This window comes from Drosophila biarmipes, chromosome 3L (assembly GCF_025231255.1).
Source record: "Drosophila biarmipes strain raj3 chromosome 3L, RU_DBia_V1.1, whole genome shotgun sequence".
Taxonomy (NCBI): Eukaryota; Metazoa; Arthropoda; class Insecta; order Diptera; family Drosophilidae; genus Drosophila; species Drosophila biarmipes.
In genome coordinates, this window is record NC_066613.1 from 26274234 (window position 1) to 26301451 (window position 27218).

The 27218-nt window shown below is 45.2% G+C and overlaps 3 protein-coding genes across 6 annotated transcripts; 2 read left to right on the top strand and 1 right to left on the bottom strand.

Annotated features, from left to right (window-relative positions):
- The first annotated feature begins 277 nt into the window (after window positions 1-277).
- On the top strand, window positions 278-4013 carry LOC108028243 (T-box transcription factor TBX6). The gene is made up of 5 exons (XM_017099924.3): window positions 278-519; window positions 991-1159; window positions 2410-2677; window positions 2741-2878; window positions 3316-4013. The coding sequence occupies exons 1-5, from the start codon at window positions 429-431 to the stop codon at window positions 3823-3825; spliced, it is 1176 nt and encodes a 391-aa protein (XP_016955413.1). The 5' UTR covers window positions 278-428; the 3' UTR covers window positions 3826-4013.
- Window positions 4014-6576: 2563 nt separating this feature from the next.
- Window positions 6577-7952, top strand: LOC108031194 (arginine kinase). Its single transcript, XM_017104418.3, has one exon. The coding sequence runs from the start codon at window positions 6647-6649 to the stop codon at window positions 7817-7819; it is 1173 nt and encodes a 390-aa protein (XP_016959907.1). The 5' UTR covers window positions 6577-6646; the 3' UTR covers window positions 7820-7952.
- An 86-nt stretch (window positions 7953-8038) lies between these two features.
- On the bottom strand, window positions 8039-25844 carry LOC108029789 (arginine kinase). 4 transcript variants are annotated; one of them, XM_017102304.3, is made up of 4 exons: window positions 25588-25844; window positions 24367-24420; window positions 21742-22299; window positions 8039-9625 (listed from the first exon to the last, which is right to left on the bottom strand). In XM_017102304.3, exons 2-4 carry the CDS (start codon window positions 24408-24410, stop codon window positions 8542-8544), a joined length of 1686 nt encoding a protein of 561 aa, XP_016957793.1. In that variant the 5' UTR covers window positions 24411-24420; window positions 25588-25844; the 3' UTR covers window positions 8039-8541. The 4 variants fall into 4 exon arrangements, with proteins under 4 accessions (XP_016957793.1, XP_016957809.1, XP_016957818.1 ...); XM_017102320.3 differs by lacking the exon at window positions 21742-22299 and having other exon boundaries at window positions 25588-25829; XM_017102329.3 differs by lacking the exons at window positions 21742-22299; window positions 24367-24420; window positions 25588-25844 and adding an exon at window positions 16959-17112.
- Window positions 25845-27218: the final 1374 nt, after the last annotated feature.

Sequence of the window (27218 nt, forward strand, 5' to 3'; positions counted from 1 at the left end):
AAAATCAACAGGGCTAAGCGTTAACTTCGCCACTCGGCTGCACGCAGCTCGCTTTTCCCGCTCCCTGTCCACAAAATGGCGTGCTCTCCGCCGATCTCCGCCAGAGCGGGATAACCATAGCCACCACACGGCGTAGGCGTCCCCAGCCGGCCAATCGCAGCAGACTCCCCTGGAGAACCGGTTTCCCTGCAGAGCAGGTAGCTCGGGGCATCGCAGATCGGGGAAAACTGGCTGCGAGCCGCGCCGAGCTACCACTCGAGCGGAGCAGCTCGAGATCAGTTCGTTGCGAAACGTCGAGCGTGAAAGAACCCCAGAGCGCATCTTCAGTGGCGAGCGAGTGAAGTGATACCCAACACCACAAGATATTATCAGAGCCCAGACACATCGTATTTTTCCGAGTGACTCTCAACCCGTGCAAGTGATTCGAAATGCTTTCCATGCAAGAGCTGATGGATATGCGGATGCAGCAGCAGCTGGCCCACGAGATTTACCGCCAGCAGATCATGCAGCGCATTCCAGGTGGGTTTTCATCTAAGACTTGTAGAGGGGGACCAAGTGCCGTCGGCAAATGGAAATGGTTTTTGAAAGCTAAGAAGTAGGGGGTTTTGTATTACTATATATATTTAAAAAGATAGAAATATCACAAGTTACTGCAATCTGTTCTTTGTTTTAGTTCGAAAAATATTTATAAAATGATCAGCTCAAAATCTTTTTTATAGAACTTATATTATTATATATATATATATATATATTATATTTTTATTGAATAGCTTTATTTTTATGGATCCAATCTTTATTATTACCTCACAAATTAATTATTAATAGTACTTTCGCAAACGGTACCTAGTCTCTAGATAATTTATAACAGTGGATGGCCAAATCCCATCAAAGTCCCAGCAGATAATCTCGAATTATGCTTATCTCAGAACCACCTCCTTGAAGCCTCGTACCCATGCCAAACTAATGAACCGACCAAACCCGCTCTTCCAGATCCCTTCCCATCGATGCTGCCATTCAACATGCCCCACCACCAGCAGGCGCAAATGATGCTGCCCAGCCGCCCCACCCTGCCCGGCGTGGAGGCCAAGCTGGAGAACAACGATCTGTGGCAGCAGTTCCATAAAATCGGCACCGAGATGATCATCACAAAGAGCGGCCGGTGAGTTTCCCGCGAACCCATTATCCTATGCAAATAGCCCGAGTTTTCCCAAAGTCAAGTGCAGCGCACGGCCTATGTAAATATTTGCTCCTGTCCCAGGGTTAGTTTTCCCTATCCGAAAGGCCTCTTTCCTGAACCTTTCCATTTTTCCCGCTGCTAATGTGGCGCCTGGCCATAATTCAAAACGCAGCAGGAGCTCTCGCTGCGGAGTGACAACAAGTGCGGAGTGTAGCCGGCGGAGGAGAAGACCAGAGGAAGACGCCGCCCTGGCGCCGGACCGATCATAAAATCTTTCTTCTTTCGGCTTCGGCGTTGACAATCGAGTTTGTCCGATCTACCTGCGCTTTTCACACTTTGCCCACAATGCCCTGCCCTGCGGTGCCCTTTCCCTTCCTTCCCTTCCCTCCACTGACCCTGCACTGGAGCGTAGGGGCCCTAAGATGCCTCGGATAGGGGAACTATCGAACAGCGACTACCGAGCGGGAGCCGAGACAAATTTACATAATTATGAGCCGAACTCGAGGTTTAAGTTGCAAACATGCACAGGGAAAAATTGAGGAGCTTTTAAAACAAGTCTCGAAATTGTTTTAAAAGTATACAAATTATCATGTCAGTAGTCTTCTATAAACTAACGTATCTTAAACACAATATATGTTTTAAAAACATAGTTTTTGCTCTTTGTTTGTCTTAAAAACCCTTGATATATTCTTTTCTTTATTACAATTTTAAAAACATATTTTTTAAAAACCAGATAGGCATTATTTTCTGTGTGGCTTAATCCGCTATGGCAGTCACTTTCTCGGCTCATTAGACATGCATTCGACGCTTGGAAGCCGCTAGGGCGACTCCCAGATTTGTCTAATTGCTTGGCGCCAGATTCCCCCGCTTTATGAGGTACATCTCCCCTTCCATTCGATCCACCGATTTGCCGCACAATTAATCATGTGCCGGTGGCATATTGTTTTGGGCTCTTTTCAGTTCTGTTTGCGTTACCTTTTAAATCGATGCGATGTGCTAAGCCGAGCTATGCCTTACTACTGTACCTCTGAGTCAGACTCCCCGCTGCCCGCCTCTGGGTCCATAATTACACACTTGTTAGCCGGGGGACCACAAATCAAGGGCGAAATAAAGTAAAATAGAATAGATGAGCGGGCGACGCCTCCTTTGGCGATGCTGCAGTCCTCCTCCCTGATTTATATGCAGTTCGTGGCAGGCCACTTAATCAAGTCCCATTCTCTTGCTTCTTGCAGACGCATGTTCCCCTCGATGCGGGTCTCGCTCAGCGGCCTGGAGGAGGAGGCCAGCTATTGCGTGCTCCTCGAGATGGTGCCCATCGGCGACTGCCGCTACAAGTTCTCCGGCTCCCAGTGGGTTCCGGCCGGAGGAGCCGAGCCCCAGAGCCCCCAGCGGATGTACCTGCATCCGGACAGCCCGGCCACCGGTGCCCACTGGCAGTCCCAGGCCCTGCTCTTCAACAAGGTCAAGTTGACCAACAACACCCTGGACAGCAGCGGACATGTAAGTTGAAATCTCTGAAACTCTTAGAGAATGGGTTACTTATTATGATCCTACTTCCTGCAGATCGTTTTGGCCAGCATGCACAAGTACCAGCCGCGCCTGCACATCATCCGCAGCAGCGAGCTCACCCAGCTTCCTTGGGCTCCTCAGCAGGCGTTCGTTTTCCCGGAGACGGAGTTCGTGGCTGTCACGGCCTATCAGGTGGGTTCCAGACCATGTCCTCATCACATCCTCAGCTTCCTCCATTGAGGATCTCTGTCGAGACAAAGGCTCCGCGGGGGTCGTCGGCTAATTGAGGCATTTCCAAATTTGTCGCCTTGTCAGGCACTTGAGATGATCCTAACTAGGATGCTCGAGGGGGAACTCTTCAAGTGCCTCCCAGCCGACGGCTACTTACTGACGCCTCGTAGATCAGATTTCTGTCAGACGGAAAGAATACAGATCGGTTTTCAGTTTCATCAGTAGATTTCAATTTAAATTCGATTTTAAAGTTTCCAAACATGAGTATCTTTGTATCATGTATATATTATTATAAAAGTTTCTTTCTATAATGATATACACAAAAATATCTTTTAGATACATTTTCTCTTATTTCTAATTTATGATCCCATATTAATTTTAAATTTGTCTTCTTCCAGAACGATCGCATTACCAAACTGAAGATCGACAACAACCCCTTCGCCAAGGGCTTCCGCGAGTCGGGTCAGTCCCGCTGCAAGAGGAAGATGAACAGCAGTGGCAACTCCAGCCTGGAGTCGGAGGACGATGGCTCCAGTGTGAGCAGCTGCGACTCCCCGCAGGCGAAGCGTCAGCGCCAGGACTTTGAGCAGGACTCAACGGGCAGCGTATCGCCAGCTTACTACGGAGCACCCCCAGCACCCAGCTCCATGTCCCCGTTTCTCCGTCATCCCTTGAGCTATGGACCCAGTGGAGCTTCCGGACTGCCGCCCAACCTTGCAGCTGCCTACTTTGGTGCCGTTCCTCCCCAGGTGCTACCCATGCCGCCAGCCACATTTGTGCCCTCTCCAGCCCCAGTCAGTCCTGTGGCTCCACAACCAGTTGGCTCCAGCACACCCACCACATCGCCGAGGCCTTCGACCTCCACCAAGCGAAACAGCTTCAGCATTTCCGCCATTTTGGCCTATTGAACAAAACCATGGAGCAACCTACTTGAGTTGGAGCCATCTTCTGTTGTGATTAGTGAGAAACGTGTGCATATACCTTGTAAGCTACTGTACTCTACCCGTAAGATCGTCTAAGAACCCCGCTGCAATCATACACTTTGTTAATTCGTTTTAAGTGTCTTTGGCCAAAATAAACAAGTCAAAAATGGAAACTATGGTAAATGCAAAACTATTTGGCGGTGGGGAAGTCGGCAGCCTTCAGCATTTCCGTTTTTACAGGTTTGCCTGGGCCAAAAGTTGTTGGCGACGGCTTTGGCGGGCCAAAGACAAATTAATGCTCTCCATTAAGGTGACCAGCCGATTCTCGACTCCAGCCATACGTATCTGAAACACATCCAACTCCGGTAGTAGTTAAAGCAATTCTCGAAAGATAAGGCGTCCATTATGAGCAGCGATTTGACGGCTTTCAGGCCGTTTGGTCTTTGCCGACCCAACTCCCCTGCGATTTGAGCCCCATCCCCCAAGCAGGAGATGACGCAGAGCTGGCTACACGGAGAAAAACAGTTTATATGCTTTCAAGGAGAAAAGTATTGGCTGAGTAAACAGAACCTTTAGAACCATCGCGTCCTCTACGTATTTTATAAGAATAAACGCGAATTCTTGAGCCTTTAAATAAAGAAATTGAATATTAAAAACTTATGGTATTTTTAAAATAAAGCAATTACGCAGACATATAGTAAAATTATGTAATAACCTTTAAAATGACAGAGTTAAAAATAATTAGGAAACCAAATGAATATGTATAAAGAAAACGGATTCTAGGAAACTCATTTGGAATAAATCGAAAACGTTTTTTGAAAATATTTAATAATTATATATATTTGAGAGTGGATGTTAAAAATAACTTTTTTCTCTGCTTTACTAAACGTAATAAACTGTTTCCCTCAGTGCATGTGCTGCTGCTGCCGTCTTGTGAAATTTTCGTTTTATCGCACCTTTTATGGCCATTGGCCAGGCCAAAACGAAGTGGGAGCCGGCCAAGAAGCCGCTGCCGGTTCGAGGCGGATGGAGAGACTTTGGTGTGGTCACTCCTTGTGTGCATTATCGTGTCAAATGCGACAAATCTGTCTGTGGGCCGGCGGCTGCCTTTCAGCTTGCATAATTGAGCTGATAACTCGGCGCTGCGTGGCTGTGTGCGGTCCGCGCTCCACGGACCACTTTTGAGCGCTTCCTAAACGGTGGCGCCAAGCATTTCGTGTTTAATATTTTTAATTAAGTTTTTAAGTGCGGCCAGGAGATGGACCACGGAGAATTTCTAGGCCCGACGAGCCACTTCTCCGCGCCAGCTGATAGTTCAAAGAGCAAGCCGCACCGCAAACCGATCCTCCATTCATAGAAACCTTTGCATAGATTATGCATAATGTAAGCCGAGGCAGCGCGAAATAATTCACCCGCCACACGAAGCCGCGTTTCAAGCTGCTTTGACTAATTTGGGCTCAGTTTTGTATTAGCGCTTTGTGTTTCTCCTCGTCTTCGATTGGATTTGTTGGCGCATAAATTTGCATCTCAAATGCTGAAACAATTAAATTATGGGATTTGCACGTTTTCACCTAAAAACAAGGAGGTCCAAAAAACAAACATAAAATCTCGTCGGCGTCTGTGCTTCAGAAGTGTTTTTTAAATGCTAGGTTTATTTTTCGGCGATTCGCGGCTGGCTTCTTCTCGAAAAAACGGTGGCAAAAAGCGTCAAAATTCGTAGATTATGAGATAAAAATGGAAATAGGAGACGCTCACTGCATTTCTAATTTGCGCTTGTTTTAATATACCTAATGAATTTCTATGTGTAGCTTGGTCCATACCTACGTATAGTATATCCAAAATCGAAATCCGGTTTGCGGTCAAAGCTGTTGATAATGATAATGAGGATAACGATGCTTTATTGAGAAGGTGTTGCCGTTCGGATCTGAATTTTATTTGCGCCACATGTTGGCGTGTTGTTGTTGCCGCCTTTGTTGTTCTTTATTGCTAATTATAATATATTTGATTTGGTATTTAAGCTTTAAGCCGTAAAAGTGTTGGCGTTCTCTGTTTTACGAGCCAACAGCTTGCAAACATTTAATTAAATTGTGCGAACGCGAACAGGTCGAGATGGCTTGTGTTAAGTTATTATATTTAACGCGGCTTATTTTTATAATATTTTAGCATGACTTGAAGGCTCAAATATAAATTTATTACGTTTACAGTAGCATTCCAGTTTGATTGTATAGTAAGATGTACAAAAGCAACAGCTGTTCATATTTCCTGTATACCTAACAAGCCAAGAATATTGACCATATTGCTTAACTTAATATTTGTATTAAAATTAAAGTTTTAAATAGCCTTTGCTACTTATTGACTTATTTTATTCAATTTGACATACGTTTTACATTAGACATAGATATAAACATGTATTATACATGTATCTAACAGTGGTTTGAAACTTAGCTAAGAACTTACACTGGGCAACAAAGTAAATATTTAAATTTAAAATAAAAATAAGAAACAAAAAATAAAATAAAGTAACTTGCACCTTGTAACTAAAGATCTTATAAGTTGAAAACCCCAAATTTATTTTAGATTTAACAATGTTAAATATTCAGTCTAAATCTTTACCTAACATCTCTCCGCGCTTTCTACATTTAGCTTAAATCGAAGTTTCCTACCTCTCGACTGTTTTTAAGTAGTATACCTCAGATACATGTATCTTGTGGCTTTCCTTAGTACATTTATTTGGGTCTTTCGGTATAATGTCACTTCACAAGTAGGGTCACCCAGCTTTGATTCTTTCGAATTCAACACTTCAAAAATGCTGTTAAATTTTAAAGCCCGGCTGGAACTTCAGCTACTGGGTAGATGCACGCGCCTGGCAATCAGCCGCTATGCCAGCAAAGGTGGCGGTAAGATCGACAAGGAGGTCCTGCAGCAAATGGAAGAGGGCTACAAGAAGCTGGCCGAGTCCAACTCCAAGTCGCTGCTGAAGAAGCACCTGACGAAGGAGATCTTCGAGAAGCTGAAGACGCAGACCACTCCCTCCTTCAACTCCACCCTGATGCACTGCATCAGCTCGGGACTGTGTAATCATGACTCCGGCATGGGTGTGTACGCCCCCGACCCGGAGGCATATAAGGTATTTGCTGATCTCTTTGATCCCCTAATCGAGGACTACCACAAGTGCTTCAGGAAGACGGACAAGCAGCCGGCGCTCAATTTTGGCAAGGGCAAGGACTTCGAGAACCTGGATCCCGACGGCAACTTCATCGTTTCCACTCGGGTGCGCTGCGGAAGAGCCGTCAAGGGATATCCCTTCAATCCCTGCCTGACGGAGCAGGACTACGGGGAACTGCAGAGCAAGATCTGTGGGGCGGTGATGACCCTAAGCGGGGAATACAAAGGCAAATACTTGCCCTTGACTGGAATGGACAAGTGTGTCCAGGAGCAGCTCATCGCTGATCACTTTCTGTTCAAGGAGGGCGATCGGTTTTTGGCTGCCGCTGGGGCCTCTCGCTATTGGCCCACCGGACGCGGCATCTTCCTAAACGAGGCCAAGAACTTCCTGGTCTGGTGCAACGAGGAGGACCACATACGCATCATCTCGATGGAGAAGGGCGGCGACCTGGGCAAGGTCTACGATCGCATGGTGGGCGGCGTGGAGGCCCTCGGCAAGCAGCTCGAGTTCAACAGGGATGAACGTCTGGGCTTCCTGACATTCTGCCCCACCAACCTGGGCACCTCCATACGCGCCTCGGTCCACATAAGGCTGCCCAGTCTCATGTGCCAGCCGGAGGAGATGAAACAGCTGGCAGAGAAGTACCGCCTGCAAATACGCGGCACGTCGGGGGAGCACTCGGAGGCCAAGGACGGGGTGCACGATATATCCAACCAGCGGCGAATGGGACTCACCGAGTACGAGATTATCAAGGAGATGCACGATGGGATCAAGGGGCTGATAGAGGCTGAATGTAAGGCAAGGAACTCTTAGTCAGGAGTGGACAAAAACTTGTAGGCTGTGACTGATCTCGGAAGTAAGACTTTGAAATGTATTCTTAAATCAAATTTTTAGTATTAAAATTGTGAAGAACTAAAAAATAAAACTATTAAGTTTGCTTTCGAAATATGTGCAGTTCAAGAGATATTTTCTCAAAATTATATTCTAATACAGCCTTTTTAACCTCCTAAACCATTTATGACAACACAGTCGTTGAGTTTTTATTTTTTTTTATTATTTTTTAATAATTTTAATTCTTTTATAAACTTAAGACTTAAAATAAAAGTATTTAAAGTTCCTTTTTTTGTTTTTGCTTGACACAGATGTCAAAATGTTTTACATTGTTTGGTTGTAATTAAGCAAATGTTTTCTGTCAAATAGTTATCCTTTGTTGTTGCTGCTGCAGTGGGTGGTGTTGGTGTTGCAAGATGGGATCGCTGCCTGCGCCCGCAACCCTCAAAGTATACGAAAATGCCGAAGGTCGCCAGAGGATGGGACAGCAGATCCACCCCATCGCTACAAACTAGACTTTTTTGCAGCCCGAACCGCCCAAAAGCGACAAGGCGGACGAGCCGAAGATTTCTAAGTGTTGCAGTTGTTCTTCTTGTTGTTGATTGTTGCGTGTGCCCCGCGCTGGTGGCTCCTTCAGATGGATGTTAGGCTCCGGGGGATGCCGGTCCAGGCGGGGGGACGATGCTCGGCGGTTGGCGGGCAATTTACAGGCTCTTCTCGAGCTTAATCAGCTCGGTGATGCCATCGTACATCTCCTTGACGGCTTCGAATTCGGTCAGACCCATGCGACGCTTGTTGGAGATGTCGTAGACACCGCCCTCGGCCTCGGTGTGCTCACCGCGGGTTCCGCGCACCTGCAGGTTGTACTTGGCGGCAACCTCCTCCAGCTTGGCCTTGTTGGAGGCCAGCTTGGGCACCTTGATGTGCACGGAGGCACGGATGGTGGTACCCAGGTTGGTGGGGCAGAAGGTCAGGAAGCCGAGACGGTCGTCGTGGCTGAAGGGCACACGCTTCTCGATCTCGTTGACGGCGGTCACCAGACGCTTGTAGATCTGGCCCAGATCACCGCCCTGCTGCATGGAGATGATGCGGAGATGGTCCTCCTCGTTGCACCAGACCAGGAAGGTCTTGGCATCGTTGTGGTAGATGCCACGGCCGCTGGGCCAGAAGCGGCAGGCGTTGGCGGCCTGCAGGAAACGGTCGCCCTCCTTGAACAGGAAGTGATCGTCGATCAGCTGCTGCTGCACGGCCTTCTCCATGCCAGTCAGGGGGTAGAACTTGCCCTTCAGCTCGCCCTCCAGACCGGACAGGGTGCTGCTGACCTTGCCCTCCATCTCCTTGTACTGGGCCTCGGTCAGGCAGGGGTTGAAGGGGTAGCCCTGCATGGAGCGACCGCAACGCACGCGAGTGGAGATCACGTACTCGTTGGTGGGGTCAACGTTGCCGAAGGTGGCCACATCGCCGAAGTTGGAGGCCGGGTGCTTGTCGGTCTTCTTGAAGCCACCATGGTAGTCCTCGATGATGGGGTCGAACAGGTCGGCGAACACTGTGTAAGCCTCGGCATCGGGGGCGTAGATGCCCACGCCGGAGTCGTGGTTCTCCAGGCCGGACTGGATCACATCCAGCAGGGTCGACTTGAAGGTGGGCGTGACCTTGTTCTTCAGGTTGTCGAAGACCTCCTTGGTCAGGTACTTCTTCAACAGCGACTTGGAGTCGGAGGCAGCCAGCTTGGCGTAACCCTCCTCCAGTTTAGCGAGAACAGCGGCATCAACCATGGTGTCTTGTTTGCTGCAAAAAACGAGGAGAAAAGGGGGGTTGACCATTAGTAAAAGGGCGTGGCTGGGGCGGCAGTTCAAGTTTTATTGCTCTGGGAGGCCTGGCTATCTCCGCTGTGTGGCGCCCAAAAGTCGGCAACATGTTTTCCCGTTTCTGTTTTCTGTTTTCAACTCGATTCCGGCCTGTTTGCCCCGCAATTAGTTTCGGGTTATGGCCATGTGCTCATACCCGACTTGCGACTGTGGCACGCGACTGCCACACATACCCACCGATAACCACCCATCTCCTCCTGAACCCACTACGCCCCTTTTCTTGTTGTAGTGGTGGTGGTGGCTGGCTCTGTCCTGCTTTTGGTGGTGGCTATACTGACTGACTATAAAATTTTGCCGGCTGCCGCTGAATACGCAAATCGACGGCACACACTATGCTGTCCCGCCTTCCCCTCGGCGAAGGACATGCGCACTACAACAACATGGCGACCCAGGCGAAGTCCTGGACAAACCAAAGGACCAGGGCAATAATAATTTTTTTATGGCACTATTTTTGGGCGCTTTTCAGAGACAACGAGCTCACGCACTTACACACACGCATGACGTCAGCTAGGAGTTCCCTTCTCCCACCCAACCACCCATCCACCCAGCAGGATGTACAGACAACTCCGGTCTAGGAGTCGTAGGCCAGAGTAACTAAAAAGTCCCAGAGCCCCGGGATACACACCCATCTCCTCCAGCTCCGGCTGCCGTGGCGGTGCCATTGGGTTCCCCGTTGGCCACGTCGCCCTCGATCACCTTCTCCTTCTTGTCCTTGGAGGCGCAGAGACCCATATTGGGTGTGATTTGGTTTTTTAGTTTTGTAGAGTTTGGTGTAAAGTTTTCAAAAAACGTTTAAAAATTTGGCGTTGGCTTGGTCACAAAGTCGGTGTTTTGTTTTGTATATAGACGAAAAAACCAATCTTCGTTTGTTTGGTTGCTCTTGCAGGTAAAATGAAATCACAATGCAGCTTTAGCTCTTCGAAAAGGATCTCTATATGGGGGATCCCTTTTCGCACAACACACCACACACACTCAGACAGGCTTAACGCTATTGCTTTTGATTTTCGGTGATTGGTTGATTGATTCTCGTTTCAGTATATTATACTCTTAATGGTGGTCTTCTTCGTTGGTATCAAAATATCGGACGCAACAATTTTATCTTTATCCTTTAGCTTCTTTATCGAGAGACTCCTGCGAGCTGGGTTTTCGCTGCTGCCGCGCCCAAATGTATACTACACTAAACAAACACTACGCGTTGCTATTTTTGGGGGAGCAAAGGACTTGCTGACTGCTGCTCGGCTGGCTGACTACTGGAGCTGCTCGGCCGTGTATCCTGCTCTTCAGGATATATTTTAGCGCGCCTGTGGCTCGTGGGACAATCGGCAGGGGACGAACAAACCGAATCGGCAAATCGAAAGGAACTGAGAGCCGTGTCGCACCCAAGGACCCGCAGACTTCATCGCCGGCATTATTGGGCCGCCCGCCGCATTCAGCGCTCAGCTGGGAGAGTTTTAGCCGGAGTTTCGAGCGGAGAGGAGTGCGCGCTCTCAATCGAAGTGGTATATTGATACCCGTTACTATTGGAGTTAAGGGGTGAACCAGATTCATCGGAAAGTATGTCACAGGATTCATCGGAAAGTATGTAGCAGGAAGCGTTTCTGATCCTATATATAATATAGCTATATAATATGATGAATGACGACCTTGGGCTTTTTGTGCCCTGCCCAAATATTATATACATGCCAATAATTATTGAAATCGGACCATTCATTAAAAAGTTATAAGAAATAAAAAAAAGAAACGAAGCTAGGTGGCGCTATTGCGGTTCGTGCCGTCTTGTGAACAGTCGCTTTCCTGCATGCATTCATCTTGTCCGTCTTGTAATGGGTATTTGATAGTCGCGACCGTCGATTCTACCGCTCTCTCTTGATTTCGGATATTTCGGGGAGGTTCGGATCCCGCAGGTTGGAGGGTTGAAGTAGCAGCAGCAGCAGCACTGCCTACCCGCAGGCGCCGGCCCAAACTGTTGCCGGATGAGCGGCAACATAATGCGGAAGGATATATTTACACGATGCGCTGGACCCACCACCAACCACCCATTCCGAGCCAACTCCCTTCCTGCCCCTTCGAATCAATAAAGTTTATAGCACGCGACTGGCAGCTGGGAATTGTTGAGCCTTCAGCCGGGCGGTCAAGTCAACTTGAAGTGTCGGGCTGGAGTGTGAAATGTGCTCTGGTAGTGACAGGAATCGGTTGCCATATACCCTATACCATACCCCTTATAAGTGTGTGAGGGAAAAAAATCAATTACTCGGCAAGTGGAAATCACAGACAGCTTGCTGGATTCCCAGGACAAGGACACGGGCACTTGAGGCCTGAGAATTAACCCATTGCGGCGGTCTCGCACTCGACTTGAGAGTCGCGGGGAACTGGTTCCCATTTCTCATCGCACACTCATTGCATGTCTAATGCACATTAAGTTGGGAAATAAAAACTGCACTTACTATAGCCAGCAGTCAGTCTTTTGTTTTGTTTTGGCTAATTCCATTTGCAGCTTCAATTACCCGGTGGAGGGCAGTGAGTAATCGCAGCCGAACACTCACTTTTCCTCTGTAAATATTGATTGCGAATGGAAAACAATTTGCCATTTTAACAGGTAGATGTGCCCCCTCGTATGGCAAGTGTTTATTGATTCGCTGCGGAAATTTCTACACCATTTGGGAGTCATATGAGTCGTTTTCCAGCCACTCCACATGAGTAATCTGGGGCTTGTTAATGCCTCGTAAAGATAGCGCTGGCTTTGCAAATTGCAATGCACCCAAAGAAACCCAGAGAAGGCAAGCCGAGGGGGGCGTTGGTTGGCAACTTCTCAGTTTTAAGTGGCTCCGAATCATGCCAGATAATAGTAATGACTTATTGGCCTGTCTGGCGGGCGTTGAAACTAATCAATTAACTCAAGTGCCGGCGACCTGATAGACAGTCGCCCCGAAACTGGAGTATACAAACATGGCGGAGGAGGATAGAACCCTGTTCGGCACTTAAAAGCCATGCCAAAGCAAATCAAATTAAGCTGACGCACAATTGAACAAAAAAACACTGATTTCATTATGTAACCCTTGATGAGCAGCGGACAGACCAGGGACTTTAATTCTTTTCAGGGGTTGAGACATAGTACAGGATACGAAAACCCCCAGGCAGGATCAGCCGAGCAGCTCTAGCAGACTTCTGGGGTGGCTCTAATCACACACGCGTCACCAAGTCGTTTTTATTAGATCTGGATTTTGTATTTGGTTTAGAGCTACTTAGAGCCTCCGCTTTATAACAATATCACGCACGGGTTTTTTGCAACCGTCAAGGCTCGGCAACAATTCGCGAATGGCTGGCGAAAATCAGCGACTGCCGGTAGGCATATTCGCAACTCACCTGGAGCTGGAGAAAGAGAGCTGGCGAGAGGCCAGAGCGTCAGTATCTGTTGGCCAGGAGAGCTAGCCAGATAAGCTGGCAGGTGATAAGCTCTAAACTTCGAATCGTACACAGCCATGATCAGTTCCTAAGGAGGAATCTTGATAAGATAGCCCGGAGACCGGGATTCGGGCTAATAACTCAGTTCTCCCCAGCACAATTGCTGTCTGGGCCAACATCATCATGGGGTAATACATATACATGGCAGTATAAATTGCAATCAAATGCGGGGAAATTGGCAACCGGCTGAGCGGCCAGTGCAGTGGGTAAGTTTATGGCCAACGGACTGGTCTGGTCGTTCACCCGAGAAATCGCTGCAATAGTTGCCTTCGTTAATTGCGATTTTGGCCAGTCGATTGCACAAAGAAATTGGCAAGTGTACGAAAATAATGCGAAGTGTTTTATTTTTTCGGGAAATTGGCCGACGTGAGCGACTGCAACGGGAAATTGGGCACGGCGGGCAGTCAGTCGCTCCAAAACTGGTCACCATCGCACTTGATAAGGGGAATGGAAAGTTTGGGCCATGGCTGCTAGCCCAGCCAAATGAGTGTGCCCAACATTCATTCACACACCACACACTCATTGCGACACTAATTGAATCTGGACATGGACATGGCCCGGGCAGCCCGCTCTCCCTGGGCAATAACTCCAGCCAGCAGCATTCTGCCAATAATATGGCTGGCTATGACATGAATTCGACATAGAGCTCTTATTAATAAATATCTGGCCGAATAGGGGTTAGGGGTTCGGGTTATTAGGGGCGTTATATTAGGGCTGCTGGTCGCCCGCATTTGCTGGTGAGACTCTCTACTCCTCACTCCCTACTTTTCTCTTGCGGTCCTAATTTAATTAAAATTCTTTTGGCAAAACGTCAAAGCAGCTCACACTCAATTAGGCGGCCTGCAGAGAAATGTGCACATTTATATGTACAAACTACTGAAGATGATGAAAAAATATCTTTTGCCCAGCGCAAGTGGCGAAAAGAAATATTTGTTGCAGTCGCCATCCGGATGTCGTTGATTTAAATTTGCGCTGTCTGGGAAGACAATCAGCGAAAATCAGACGAGGCTTCATTAAGATATAGAAGATGCAAAGGGTTATAAGTAGGATGCATATTTTGTGGCGAGTCTTCTGGGTCTAGGGGTGGGGGCAACCCAAAAAAAGAGAACGAAGAGTTCAAGAATTTAGTTTGATTTACTTATTTGATGAAGAATTTAAAAATTAAATTTATATTGAAATGTAGATTTGTTGCTACATTTGTTCTACATGCGTGTGTGGCGCCATCTAGCCATTTTTTCTACATGACTAGAAAGTAAAATGAACATTACTTTCTACAGGAAGTTACCAAGCTTTCACTTCCATGTAAAAAAAAAAATGAATAGAAAGTGGGCGGGAAGCTTTCTCTTTAGGAAAGGACCCTTTTTACTTGGCTTTCACCACCCAAAAGTCCTTGACAAGTTCCTCAGAGGAGGGTCTAAAAAGCTCTAGTTCATTCAGTAACAGTAGCTTCGGAAATATTGGCCAGCCTCTCCCCCGAAAGAACTTGAACTGCTCGATTTGTTTACGTTTCTGCTGAAATTTTAGATATTCCAAATATTTGTTTATTCACTGGCCAAATGAATTGCGAGGCAAATTGAGATGGTGTTGGAAAATGATTGGCTGGCACCCTGTGGGGAGCCGCTCTCCCGCGCCCTCGACTGATTTATGTGTGCGATTCCATTTCCTGTCTAGCCAAAGAGCCCAACCCAGCCCCAGCTTTGATTATGCAACCTGCAGCCTTTTGTTGGGCCAGGGAAAATGGAGGCGTTACCCAGTTAACTATCTAGACTACGGGAAATGCGGTTTGGTTTTTCCAGCTTTGTGACAAGTAAATCGGGCGGTCGCTCGACTTTTTCCGACTCTGCCTTTTCCGTTCTTATTCAGTCCCGAGCGCTTTAATGGGTCTCAATTGAATAATTAACAGCAACGTGCCAGTGGAGAAGAAAAATAGATAGAAAAAACCCGGGGCAAACAATTTGTACAACAAATTTGCGCGATTTGTTTGCTGAATATAACAAACTGTATGATACACAAAGCCCAATTCATACCCCGCGAAAACTTGTCAGCTGCTCACCTACATAGTATACCTTTGGAATTTTCGTCTGCCCAGGCGGTACCTATGGCCTGGCCTACCTATATAGCCACCCTATCCATCTGTATCCCCGGCGTGCTGTGCCTGTGGCTGTGCCTTGCTTTTGTTTTGCTTATTTGCCTCGGCGGGGTTGTATTTTTAGCAGCCGGCATTCTATCAACCCGAACTAAATTTGGCCGGGTAAATTCGATCGGACGTTCCCAGTGGCTCCCAAACTGGGGGCCCTTATATAATTGTCGGTTTGGACTTGGCGTTGCCCTGATTTCTGCTGGGCCAGCATTACTAGGTTTAATTGCTTAAGTATATAGATACCACTCCTATCGGCGATTATGCAATGTGCCTGGCATTGACCGTGAAAATGAACGTTTTTATTGCCGACTAAGAACTTTTTCTTATTTATAGCCGCCGTTTGTGGGCAGGGCAAGTTCAAGGAGTGGAAAATAAAAGAGGGGCGACAAAAAGTAAAGCAGAGAAGCCAGCAAAGTGCTAACTGAATGTGCGTTCTGTCGCCTCTTATCTATCATTCAGTTTGGTTTGAATGGTATTAACACGGGCCAATATCTTATCGAAATCGATACAGGAACACGCTACACAGAACTTTCTAAGTGCCATCGAACGGCCGACCTTAAACTGCAGCCCCCCGCAAACGCGAGCCCCCTTTGGCCCCGCTGAATGCACTTGGCAAGCGGTACAGTCCGCCTCCGTTCATTGGCATTTGGCCGCAAAAAATTGCACAACTAAATGGGATACAAATGCGACAGACGGACGGATCGCCAGCGGTTGCCAGACCGTGACAGCAGGGCCAGACCAAACAAGTTTCTGCTGCCGACTGGCAAAAAAATCTCAACTGCATAACTATAAACTTAAAGCTTAACAGCCTACCGGCCGCCCGTATAAATTTCTTTTCGCCGGTAACCGGTTTTCGGTTTGCAAAAATGCATCGCATGACTCAACGGGGGATGTGAAAATTTATCACGAGCACAGCGACAAGCTCACTTTGGGCATATATTATTCAATAAATTGTTTTATGCACTGCATATTTATTTTCCCTTGCCGAAAATTTAACAAATAAAAACTTTAAATAATAGGGCAGTCTTGATTCACAAATGATTAAATGGTTGTAGTTAAATTAAACAACTAAAATATATGTTATCGTTTAAAGTCAAGCGCTAAATTGTTAATTGATTTTTAAGTTTTAAATAACATTTACAGGAATTACGTTTTAAAAAAATCAAAAATTATCACTACATTGGTTTCAAAATATTTGCAGAAGGCCAACAATTTAGGACTTTATTTAACCATTAAATTTAATTAGTATACAAAATTCAATCTCAAGGAAGAACACACAACTCGATTGCCATTAAAGCTACAAATTAAAATCAGTTCACTTATTTTAATGGCTATTTAACGGCCAAAATGTATACAAACCCCCATGAATTAAGTAATGGACATTTAAGAGCCTTTCGCTGTTTAAAAAGCCAAAATGGGGGATTTTAATTTTCATTTGCCACAAAACCGAAATATCACTAAATTCTTAAAGCATTGCTTAATACGAATTCAGTTGCAACTATAAATTCACTAACATATTGGTTGCCAATTAACTTTTGGGTGCCACAGAACTTGTAAATTAAAGATTAAATCTAAGCCTTTGACACTGTATCTGTGAGATACTTGAACGGCAGAATTTTCACTTTCAATTTTATCTTGGAGAACGGCTCACCTTTGCAACCGTAGAATTCAACGTCCAACGTTACAATGATCGGAATATTCTGTTCTTTAACCCAACTGACTGCAGGCGGTGCCTCAGAAGCGCCAGCGCTGGCCGCGGCAGCGACTGCGGCGGCGGCAGAGGCCACCCTTCCTTCTTTCACTTTCAAACTACACGAGCACGAACATTCTCACAGATACTAAATTCAAAGAGAGCCAAAGCTGCGGCCTGCCTTGCTGTCTGTGTGTGTGGGAAGAAGCCTGCCTCCTGGCTTCTCTGCCGGCACTGTGGCATGCACCGGGGGAAATAACTAGACATTTTAATAGAATCCAAAAAATCACCTTTTAAACATTTGTTTTCGGTTTGTTCATTGCTTAAAACCTTTTCATAAATGCATATTTTAATTATGATTTAAAAAAAATGATTGCCTAGTCATATTAACCTAATATTTATCGTCATATTATTTGGTGACTCAAAAAAGTCGAGATTAATTATAAAAATGTTGACGAGCCTTAGCTTTATTATCGCGAGTTCAAATACACCCCAAGTCACAGGAATTTTATATTCTTTTTCAGGCTTAACCATTTTTTAAATAATAATAATACCATAATTTAAGACCTAAACGCAAAGGTTCAATTTTTGTAAATATCATAAAAGTTTTTAAAATATTTAAAGAAAGCTGAACGTCTCACCCTTTAATCTAATAGAAATCATTAAGTTATTATCAGTATAAACATTTCTTTCAGTGCACCTACAGAGAGTGCCTATTGGTAGCCGCCGACGATTGACGTAGGACGTGACGTATGACTAAAAAGCAGAAAGTAAAGCTCTCTCGCACACGCACACACACGGCGGAAGAGAGCTCGTCCCCCGAAGAAAGAAAAGGAAAGTGTTTGGGGTTCGCAAACAGCTAGAAAACTGCATTGCTCCATGCGAACGTGGGAGCGAGAGGCCCCAGAGGAGCAGCGACTTCTTGCAGCCGCAAATCAAAAATATTGAGTGTGCCTGTGTGTGTGGTGCACTGGGTGGGTGTGCGACACACACTCGCACAACCACAGGCCGAAGGAGCGGCCTCACCGCTTAATTATGACCAGACATCGCCGACAGCGAACGGAACGATGTGATATGGTGCGATGTGCGTTGAAAGTAATCAAGGCAAGTGGCGCAATTGCACCACTAAACAGTCACTCCCTCCACGAGAATCTCGGGTATTCGGGATGGAAGATCCGAGCTTTAAGTGATGGATAAACATCCAAAGCAAACTAGCCGAGAGGCAAATTGGCTGAGCTAATGACAAAGTACACCAGAACTGGAATAACTTAAAATTATCAATAATTACCATGAAGATATACTTCGAGAAATGTAAACCCTATTGGAAATATTAAATATTTCACAGAGAACCTTTAAAAACTTTATATTTTCTTCCCCAAAATCGACTGTAACGAAAACAACATTATATTTAATTTATATGCACGCCTTCTATAAGAAAAATATCTGTTGTTTTTGGCCAGATAGAAAGCAAACACAACGTAGTCGTCATAAATTCTGGCACTAATACCGCAGTATAAAATGAAATATGCCGAGCTGCTAAATGTAAAAGATTTAAGCAAAATTGGGGGAGCTCTGATAAATTCTACAGATAGATGTGCCAACTAAAATATCCATTACACAATCTTGAGATAAACATACCTATTTTGTACCCATTCCCCTGTTTCCTCTCCAACATATCAAACAAATAAACACATCGCCTATAATCGTTTACACAATCTTTAACAAAAGTCTTGAACTTGATATTGAATTCTCAGACAAACCATCAGCTCTTCTGGCTAACCCATACACTCGTAGGCCTGAGGTACACATCATAGAGAACAAGAACATATTCATTTGTTACTAGATGAAAACTGAGGGAAAATATTTGAAAAGTTGCCAACGAAATTTATGCAACGCCCAGCAAACACGGGAAGATATACACGACACCTAACCCATCTGTCTACGTGCGTTGTTTTTCGAGAAACAACAGAACTTTTGCTTTTCATCGGCACACGAATTTTCCACTGGTGGCCATTAAAAATACATATCAAACCGCCGTTCCCATAATCAAATTATATACGTTTAGAAAATATGCGCAGATTAATATTTGATACATATTCGGCGGATGCCGGGCGACAGCAGGACGCTTATATAATCCAGAGATGTCGTCGCCTCAGCTCTCCCTTGGAAACTTTGGGCATTTTCAATTTTTCGCTTTGGTAGCTGCGCCTGTTTTCCTTTTCATTTTCAATTGCCGCCGTCAAGTGGCGCTGGGATTACGTAAGGGCTCCCAGCAGCTTTTCCATCCCATCGCGACTTCGAACCACCAACCAGCTGGCAGCCTTTGGGGGCTGGTGCCGTGTAGGATTTCGCATAGAACAATGGACCTGAGCCCCAACTAACAAGTGGGGGAAAAGCGAAATGGCATATACTGTGCGGGGTTGACCTTGAAAAGCTTGCGAAACAAGCTCGCGGATATGTAGATACAATAGCTGCCACTGGCGAGTCCGTTACTGTTGACACACAGCTGAGAAAGCACTTAGTGTGCAGGGTATAGAACGGACAGGCTGGGTCGAAATTATAGAGCTGGGTAGATTCTTTCCCTAAATAGTGACTATGATAGGAAAATTCCATACAATAGATTGGTAATAAATCAGTTAACAATAAATAATAATGTATTACACACTATAACACATTAAAATCTTACTCTAAAATTAGATAACGATAGAAGAGGATTTAGTAGTTCTATTAAACTTGAAGAAACTTTGAGAACTATCAGCAGGTAATTGGTTCTAGCATTTTACTACTCCCATGAATTAATTGTTTAGAGCATTTCTAGTTCTCTCAGTACTCTTATTTTACATATCTTTTCAGAGACTAGTACTTGAGCAGGGGGTTGACTCTGACGAGCCCACAATGAGCTGAGTCCCGCTTGATTCCCCAGATGAGGTGGCCTACACACCAAGCAACCGCATACATGATCTTTATCCGCACATCTGACGAATAGGGAAACTCTTGCATAACATTCTCGAACGAATGTGTGAATGGCACGCAGTGTTTATGAAAACATTTAGTCACTGACTGATTGCGGGGCCCCGCTGGAGGCCAGCGATCGAGAACGGAGCGCTAATGTTCGGGGGCTGCAAAAAACGAAAGCCAAAAATGAGTAAACCATTTGAAATATGTGTTATTAATTAGTTCAATTTGCGGCCAGCCAAGCACGGGCCCAGTGGCCGCTATCCGGGCAATTAGCTGTGAAATTACTGCTTAAAATTGGGATAGAATGGGGAGGAGCTCTAGCACTAGCAGTAGCTAATTATCCGTGGATTGCAACAGATCATGGGCTGCATATATGCTAAAAGCTCTGTTCGTGTTGTCAACTTTTCATCTGTGTTCTCGGCTCTCGCCTTTTGTTTGCTAAACAATATTTTGGCAGCACTTCAAAAGCGACGCTTGCCAAAAGCAATTTTTTGCACAGACGCGAGCCAAGTGCCTAAAATACATATCCGTACATATGTATCGTAGATATATGTGAAGGGGCACTTCAAACAAGACACCTAAATGAAGACCTCTGTCCGTTTGAAAGAGCGGCCAAAGGCGGATCAGATATGAGGCATGACGCCGGGCTAAAATGGGATCCCTGCGCAGCAGGAGGCGAATATTGCCCCGCTCCCAAGCCAATTTGCTGCATATGAACAATGAAACCTAGTGCGATGTGTGTACATTGTCGCCGCACAGCAGCCAGACTGTGCTGCGTTTCCAAGTATAAATAAACTTTGCATGGGGGAGATCATGTGACCCGACTACGGCGACGTGACAGGTCTCATAATGGTCCGTCAGCAGCACATCATTACCAATTCCATTTCCATTTCACTTGGGCAGCCTGCCAACATCTAACAAACCTGCCATCGATCCTTGAACACCTGGGCAAGGACAAGTGCAAGCTGGCCGGCAGGGCTTGCGTGCCCCAAGGTTTGTCTCCGATGAATATTAATGGAAAATCAATTGCGCGCAATTAGAGGAAGTGGAGAACGCGCACATGGGCGAAGTTGGGTTCATAAATAAACCGTAGACTGCACATGCAGCACCAGATCCCAAAGAGTCGACGCCATGTGAGCCGAGCTGTCCGCCCAAGCAGAGAACATGAGACAAAAATAACAGCAAATTGTGGTCTCCACCCATAGCCATCATCGTCGTCGTCATCATCATGATGTTGATCCAACGTATTTGCTGATGCTGCACCGTTGTCGCCAAGCGGCTGTCTTTCTGCCGCATGGCAACTATTTTCGCCCGTCGAGGAGAAGTCATCCGAGTGCATTGAACCCACTTCTCGCCATGGGAGATGCGGAAAAATTAAATTTCAAAACTCACAAATTACAAAAATAAGTCGAGGAAGAATGCTTAGGTCGAGTGCCGCCCGTTAGTGAGTAATCAGCGGGTTGATCCTCTATTGCAACAGATTTTGCCTTTTTTGAAGGGTAATTCATTAATAACACTGCGTAAATCATATTCCCTACATTAATGAGTATTTAAAAATAAACATTTCTCTAACTTTTTTATAAGAAGTCTGAAACTTGCACGTTAGCCCTAAAATCTAAAAGCTTATACAAAAGGATATATGGACAAATTAAAATCATTATATGATTGAAATTCTAAAGTATAAATAAATTAAAAAGCTAAATACTACTTTCGGTCTGCAATTAAGGGGAATAAAAACACAACCATGACAGAAATAAAACGTGAAAAACAAGGATTTAAGGCTTACCGCTCGCCCAGCTGCTGCGCCTCCTTGATGGACTGGATAAAGGCATTGGTTTCACCCTTAATGAAGTCATTGGTGGCTTCCTTGGCCGTAGGCAGCACCTTCTCTTCCTTTTGGATGCCGAAAACCCGCTCATCCACATTTCCAGGAGCTTCCCCATTGGCTGCATTGCCATTTTGGCCGTTGGTGTTGGCCTCCGTCAGGGATTTCGGCAATGGGATGGGCATCTTGTCGGCTTGCTTGGGCGGACTGCTGGGCTTAGCTGGCGGAGGAGTTGGCTTGGGCGGGGCAACTACGGGTGCAGGCACAGGATTCGGTTTGGGTTTCGGAGCAGGTGCAGGAGCCTCTTCCTTGGGGGGAACTGGAGCTGCAGCAGGAACTGGAACCGGAGTGGGTTTGGCTACGACGGGCGCAGGTTTCGGAGGTTCTGGCTTTGGAGCAGGAACTGCGGCGGGTTTGGGAGCAGGAGCAGATGCAGGCTCCTTGGCGGGATTTGCTGGCTTGTCGTCGAGCGCTGGCGCTGCAGGCTTGTTAGAACTAAATAACCAAGCTAAACGTTTGCTACAAATGAAAGGGAAATAATAACGAAATGAGGAATAAATAAAAATCAAATTGGAAAAGCAAATAAACTTAAGTGGACCACAAATAAAACAATAGATTGGTACTTTGCATATACTATGATGTGCTTGTCAAAACTAATAAAAATATGCAAGTCATTTACACTGTTTGGTATATACTATCCACTGTAGATTAGTAATTACTTGGAATTAAGGAAAATCATCGACTGCTTCCAAGGACAACTGTGCAATATTTTCCAACGAAATTACGCAATATTTTCACCATTTGCATTTACTAGAAAACGATTAAATGCAATCTCTTGTTATATTCTAATAATAAGTAGACATTGCTTTTAAGCAATAAGTACTGTGGCGTCTCTTTCCACTGCGAATTTCCAGATACTTCCAGAACGAAAGCACCGAAGCGTGAAACAATTGAAAATGCATTTAGCTAAATGTTTCACAACTATTTTACCCACCTTCAACTGTAGGCACCTCCCACCGTCGAAATACAATAAATAGCAATTAGTTTTTGTAGAACACAAGGTTATTTATTGGAAAATCAAAGTTTAATCACGATCTACGCGTCCTTATTTGACGAATGACGAAGGTAAAAGGGACAATGAAAGTGACAGGCAGTGTGACCACACCCACTTCCATTTTAAAACTAGCGCAACCCTGGTTAAACTCGTATATATTAAATAAAGCTTTGAAAAAAAGGTTTATTTATTTAATTATTGCAAAATAATTCAAATAATCCTCTCATTTGAATATTACATTAAACTGGTATATACAATTTAATTCAGTTATGATGCTATGCTTGTGTCTTATGGGTCACACTGGCTATGTTAAAACTACTACAGCCCTGGTTTTTGAATTATGTTCGAATTTGAAAAATTCCTAGCTTCCCTTAGCATGGAAAGTAACCAAAGGAAAATAATATTTCCATAAAATCCAACATAATAGCGCCAATAATTTATTTTATTACACCACGGGGTGGCAGCCCATTCGAGGGCGTGGCAGTCAGGAGCCCCAAGCCATCGTTATTTAGAACTGTAAGCACAATTTGCCCATTTACCGCGTCGAGTTACGAAATTACTTTCTCCACTCCCCCATTTCTCGGGGAGGCGTAGTCATTTCTCTTGTCACGTAGGCCAAATCGTCAATATCTGTAGCTATAGCGAAAAACTCGTGCGGCAAATAGATAAGCAAACAAACGAGCTCCACCCGGCACACAGACCACGAAAAGCAGCCCAAAACGCCGGCTGTGCGGCTGAGAACGGAAAAAACTAATACCGCTCCAAACTTCAATTATCACTTTCAGTATTACGCTAATTGCCGGCAGATAACAACTGGACGCCTATTTATTTTTTCTTTGCCCAAAATTGGCGAATTCGGCTTAGCACATGTGCAAATGCGAGAGGTTTCTATGTGCTCGTGAGCCGATTGCACATATCACCGAATGAGAGTTAGAGCCGCAAAAGCCGGTTGTTGGGGCGAGCTCTACGAGATTGGGGGAGTAAGAGGAGGGAAAAGCGACCAGGTAGTTCATCATGTGACACTGCTCTAGGTGACTAACTCTGTTGCCAAATGCAGGGAGATTGTGTCGTGATATTTAGCACCTTTCAGTCCGCAGCGATCCCACGACATGCTCGGAAATAGAGGCTAGATTGGGCTAATTCATCAACTGATACCGATTAGATTATCGTTTTTGCAACGAATGCGACAAAAGTTATCGCGATGATTTATGAAATGGAAGAAAGATGGGTTTCTTGGGGGAAGAAGTCTACAATATTTGAGGTGTATTGTATTTCTATGGCAGTATTTTTTCATTAAAAAACAGCTCCTGCATCTGATTACAGAAAACATTTCAATTTACTCTCAGTACCTCCTCTATAAACTATTTTCTAAAAATAATCCTTATGGGGATCACTTCCCTAGAAAGTAAATTGACATGCTTTCTACAGGGAACCCCTTTCTACATAGCCCAAAAGTAGGCACCAGAATACGTTCATCCGCCCTGTGGGCCCGCAGTGCTTGTCAAACTGTAGAAAAGCCCCCCTGCACTTACCGTATTTCATCGACAGCAAATGTTAGGTACCACAAAGCGAACATTTTGTATTAGCTGAAAAATAAGACAAAACCGAATGAGTAAATAGTAAGGTGAATTTCAAAGCGATTCGGCCGCTAATTTATACGAAATGATTGCACTATAAATGGCGATTTCCCCGCCACATGCACTTGTTGGGCCGACACCGAAGCTGAATCACCGAGCGACCTCGAAAAGCGCAACAAATGACGTCGTCTCCAGCAATGCAACTTCGCTCAGGGCCCTGCTCATCAGAAAAGTAAGTTCCAGAGAGTCAGAGCTCAATTAAGACCCGAGACGCAGAGATAAAATTGAATAAAAAAACAGTCGGCGAGCCACCAGCGAAAAGACAGCAGGGAAAATGAAAATGTGCCGGCATTATTCAAGGTTTATTTATAAACAAAGCGCGCATGGATGTACTAATGCAAAATGCAGAATGCCAAATTCGCAGAACGTTGAGCGCCGAGGCACGTGAAGTCGCGACTTTTGGGCATTCGGCCAGCGATGGGCCATGGCACTCAGAAAAAATAGGTAAAAAGGAAAGTAAAATATTAAGAAACATTTCTTCAAGACTTCATTTTATTTTAATATCAAATTCCTTATCTATATAAGACTATTCAAATAAAAAACCATTGATTTACCATTTCATTAATCAAAAATAAGTTGGTTTTAAATAAAGTTCGGAACATCTCAGTTGATTTTGAATGTTATTGAATTATTGAATTAAAATCAAATCATTTGTTTATCTTGATCTTCAGAAATATTAAAAATTCTTCTCTCTGCACTGCAGATCAATTTGGTCAAAGGGGTGTTTTTGTGCACCGGATGGCGCCCAACGGTCGAAAGGGTTCTAAATTTAGACCGTTCTGCCGTCGATCAATTATGAGTGTATTTTCCGCACTGTTTGCCAACCCCTGAGCTTTGTTTATCCCACGGATTTGAGCGAAAGCAACCCGAAATTCGCCACGAAGCTCCGGCTGCGTTTGTTTTCTTTTGCACACGCGGCGTATGAGCAATCTCGGATGGTAGACACACACACCGCCAGTTACGTCACACCGAGCGAATGAGTGGGTGAATGAGGCTGATGAGTGTCTGGGTGGGTGGGAAGACTCACTCGCTGAACACTCACTCTTGCTGCATGCCACACATAACAAACAACTTGGGGACCTGCAGCGCGACGTGACCCCTTCTGCGTGCACTCACCTTTTGTGTGCCTCTGTTGGGTAATAAACCGTGTAGAAAAGTTGCAAGTGGTAGGTTCCGGAGGTTGTGCTTCGTATCGAAGGGTTCGTTTCGTTTAAATGCTCCGCAGCTGGTCAAACAGCGGCGACTGACTTCGATTCCGTGTTGTTTGATTTTGAGTAAAGGTACAAAATTGTCTTCTCTCGACTGGCCCTCCTGCTGTTGAATGTTCGATGCTTCCTTCAATTTTTTTCGACTGCCGTGCTCCGTGCGAAAATCGACTGCTCAACTGGCGGCAAAAGCGACGAGACTACGGCTGCGGCGGCACTCGACTGAGAGAGCCCCGAAGAGAACGGGGAGCCACGAGCGCCGACGCCAATGTTTCCTAGCTGCACTTGCGACGAAGCTTTTCTCACGAGATTCGTCCCCCGCCAAGCCCCGGGTTCTGTGCCAGGTACACCAGAAAAAACCGTGAGGTTATAGCTAATGGTGAGGGTGTAGGGTGAAAGTTTAACAAACCTAATATAAAGATTAAAATGTTTCTTAAAACCAGCTTATATGAAAATATATTCATTATTTCATATTTCATAATCTATCCTACGGAGTGAGCATAAAAGTAAAACAAACTTATGTATTGTAATAGTATTTTTTCATTTAAAAAATGTTATATTAGTCTCAAAAGTAATTTATTTCTTTCATAAGTAACAAAGTATTTTATATTTCATATTTAAAATATTCAATTTCTGCATTTTATGACATATTTGTTCATTGAAAACAACCTCAAGAGGTTTCAAATCGTTAAGAAATATGCCTGAAAGTATGCAACTGTTTAAAAATATATAAATATATGTTAAATATCTAGTGTAATAATTTAAATTTCCTGTTAAAAATTAAAGAGAAAAACTTACATTAATTTTAGGTAAGAAAAATAAGATGTTTAGTATTTTTTTCAGTGTTGCTTTGGATATTATTTGCGTGTACTCTCCGTTTCGTGTTGTTACTCATACGCTTACGCTGTGCGACCGCTATGTGTCAATAATCGAGCTGAGACTGGTCAAAAGGCTGCCTAATCAATAAACGAAGCATTTAAAATAGAATTTTTGGTAGCAGTTTCACGAGCACTGGACGAGTCACATCTGCGAGTGGCATAATCAGCTGGCTGTTGACCACTTTTATGGCCAACTGCAGCGCTTGGCCCTGGCCGAAACTATCACAAGGGCTGCTGACGCCTTTCGCCGGCTGTCTGTCGTAGGAAAGCGTTAGCAGATAGCAAAAGTAAAGAACGAGCCGTCCAGTCATTCATTCAACAGCGCTATCTCCTCGGCAAAGCCCACTTAATTGCCTCTTATCGCTCGACGGAGCCGCTGCAGTTTGAGAGCCACTGGGGCGCCACTTACCTTTAGTGGCAGTGCAGTGGCACGCGCCCAGAATCCGTGGACAGGTTGCATAACGTTGGGCACACGGGTACGTGCAGCTGCTTACATAACCGCGGCTGCGGGGAAACAAGGTCAAAAGTTCAAGGACTGAGAAAAGCTCCCGACATCCTGGAGCGCTTGCGTTGCTCAGCGGAAGTTGCTGCGGGCGCGGGTGGTGTGTTTTTGTTCTGGTTTGTTGACATTACGCTTTTATTATCCTAAATTATGTACTTTTAA

What these genes read in the sequence shown, in the direction of transcription:
- LOC108028243 (XM_017099924.3), top strand. Translation starts at nt 429, where the DNA reads ATGCTTTCCATGCAAGAGCTGATGGATATGCGGATGCAGCAGCAGCTG. An exon ending in GATCATGCAGCGCATTCCAG is followed by an intron (nt 520 to 990) that starts GTGGGTTTTCAT and finishes CCGCTCTTCCAG; the next exon opens with ATCCCTTCCCATCGATGCTG. An exon ending in TGGCTGTCACGGCCTATCAG is followed by an intron (nt 2,879 to 3,315) that starts GTGGGTTCCAGA and finishes GTCTTCTTCCAG; the next exon opens with AACGATCGCATTACCAAACT.
- LOC108031194 (XM_017104418.3), top strand. Translation starts at nt 6,647, where the DNA reads ATGCTGTTAAATTTTAAAGCCCGGCTGGAACTTCAGCTACTGGGTAGA.
- LOC108029789 (XM_017102304.3), bottom strand. Translation starts at nt 24,410, where the DNA reads ATGTTCGCTTTGTGGTACCTAACATTTGCTGTCGATGAAATACG. An exon ending in TTTGCTGTCGATGAAATACG is followed by an intron (nt 22,300 to 24,366) that starts GTAAGTGCAGGG and finishes TTTCATTTGTAG; the next exon opens with CAAACGTTTAGCTTGGTTAT. An exon ending in GCGCAGCAGCTGGGCGAGCG is followed by an intron (nt 9,626 to 21,741) that starts GTAAGCCTTAAA and finishes CGTTTTTTGCAG; the next exon opens with CAAACAAGACACCATGGTTG.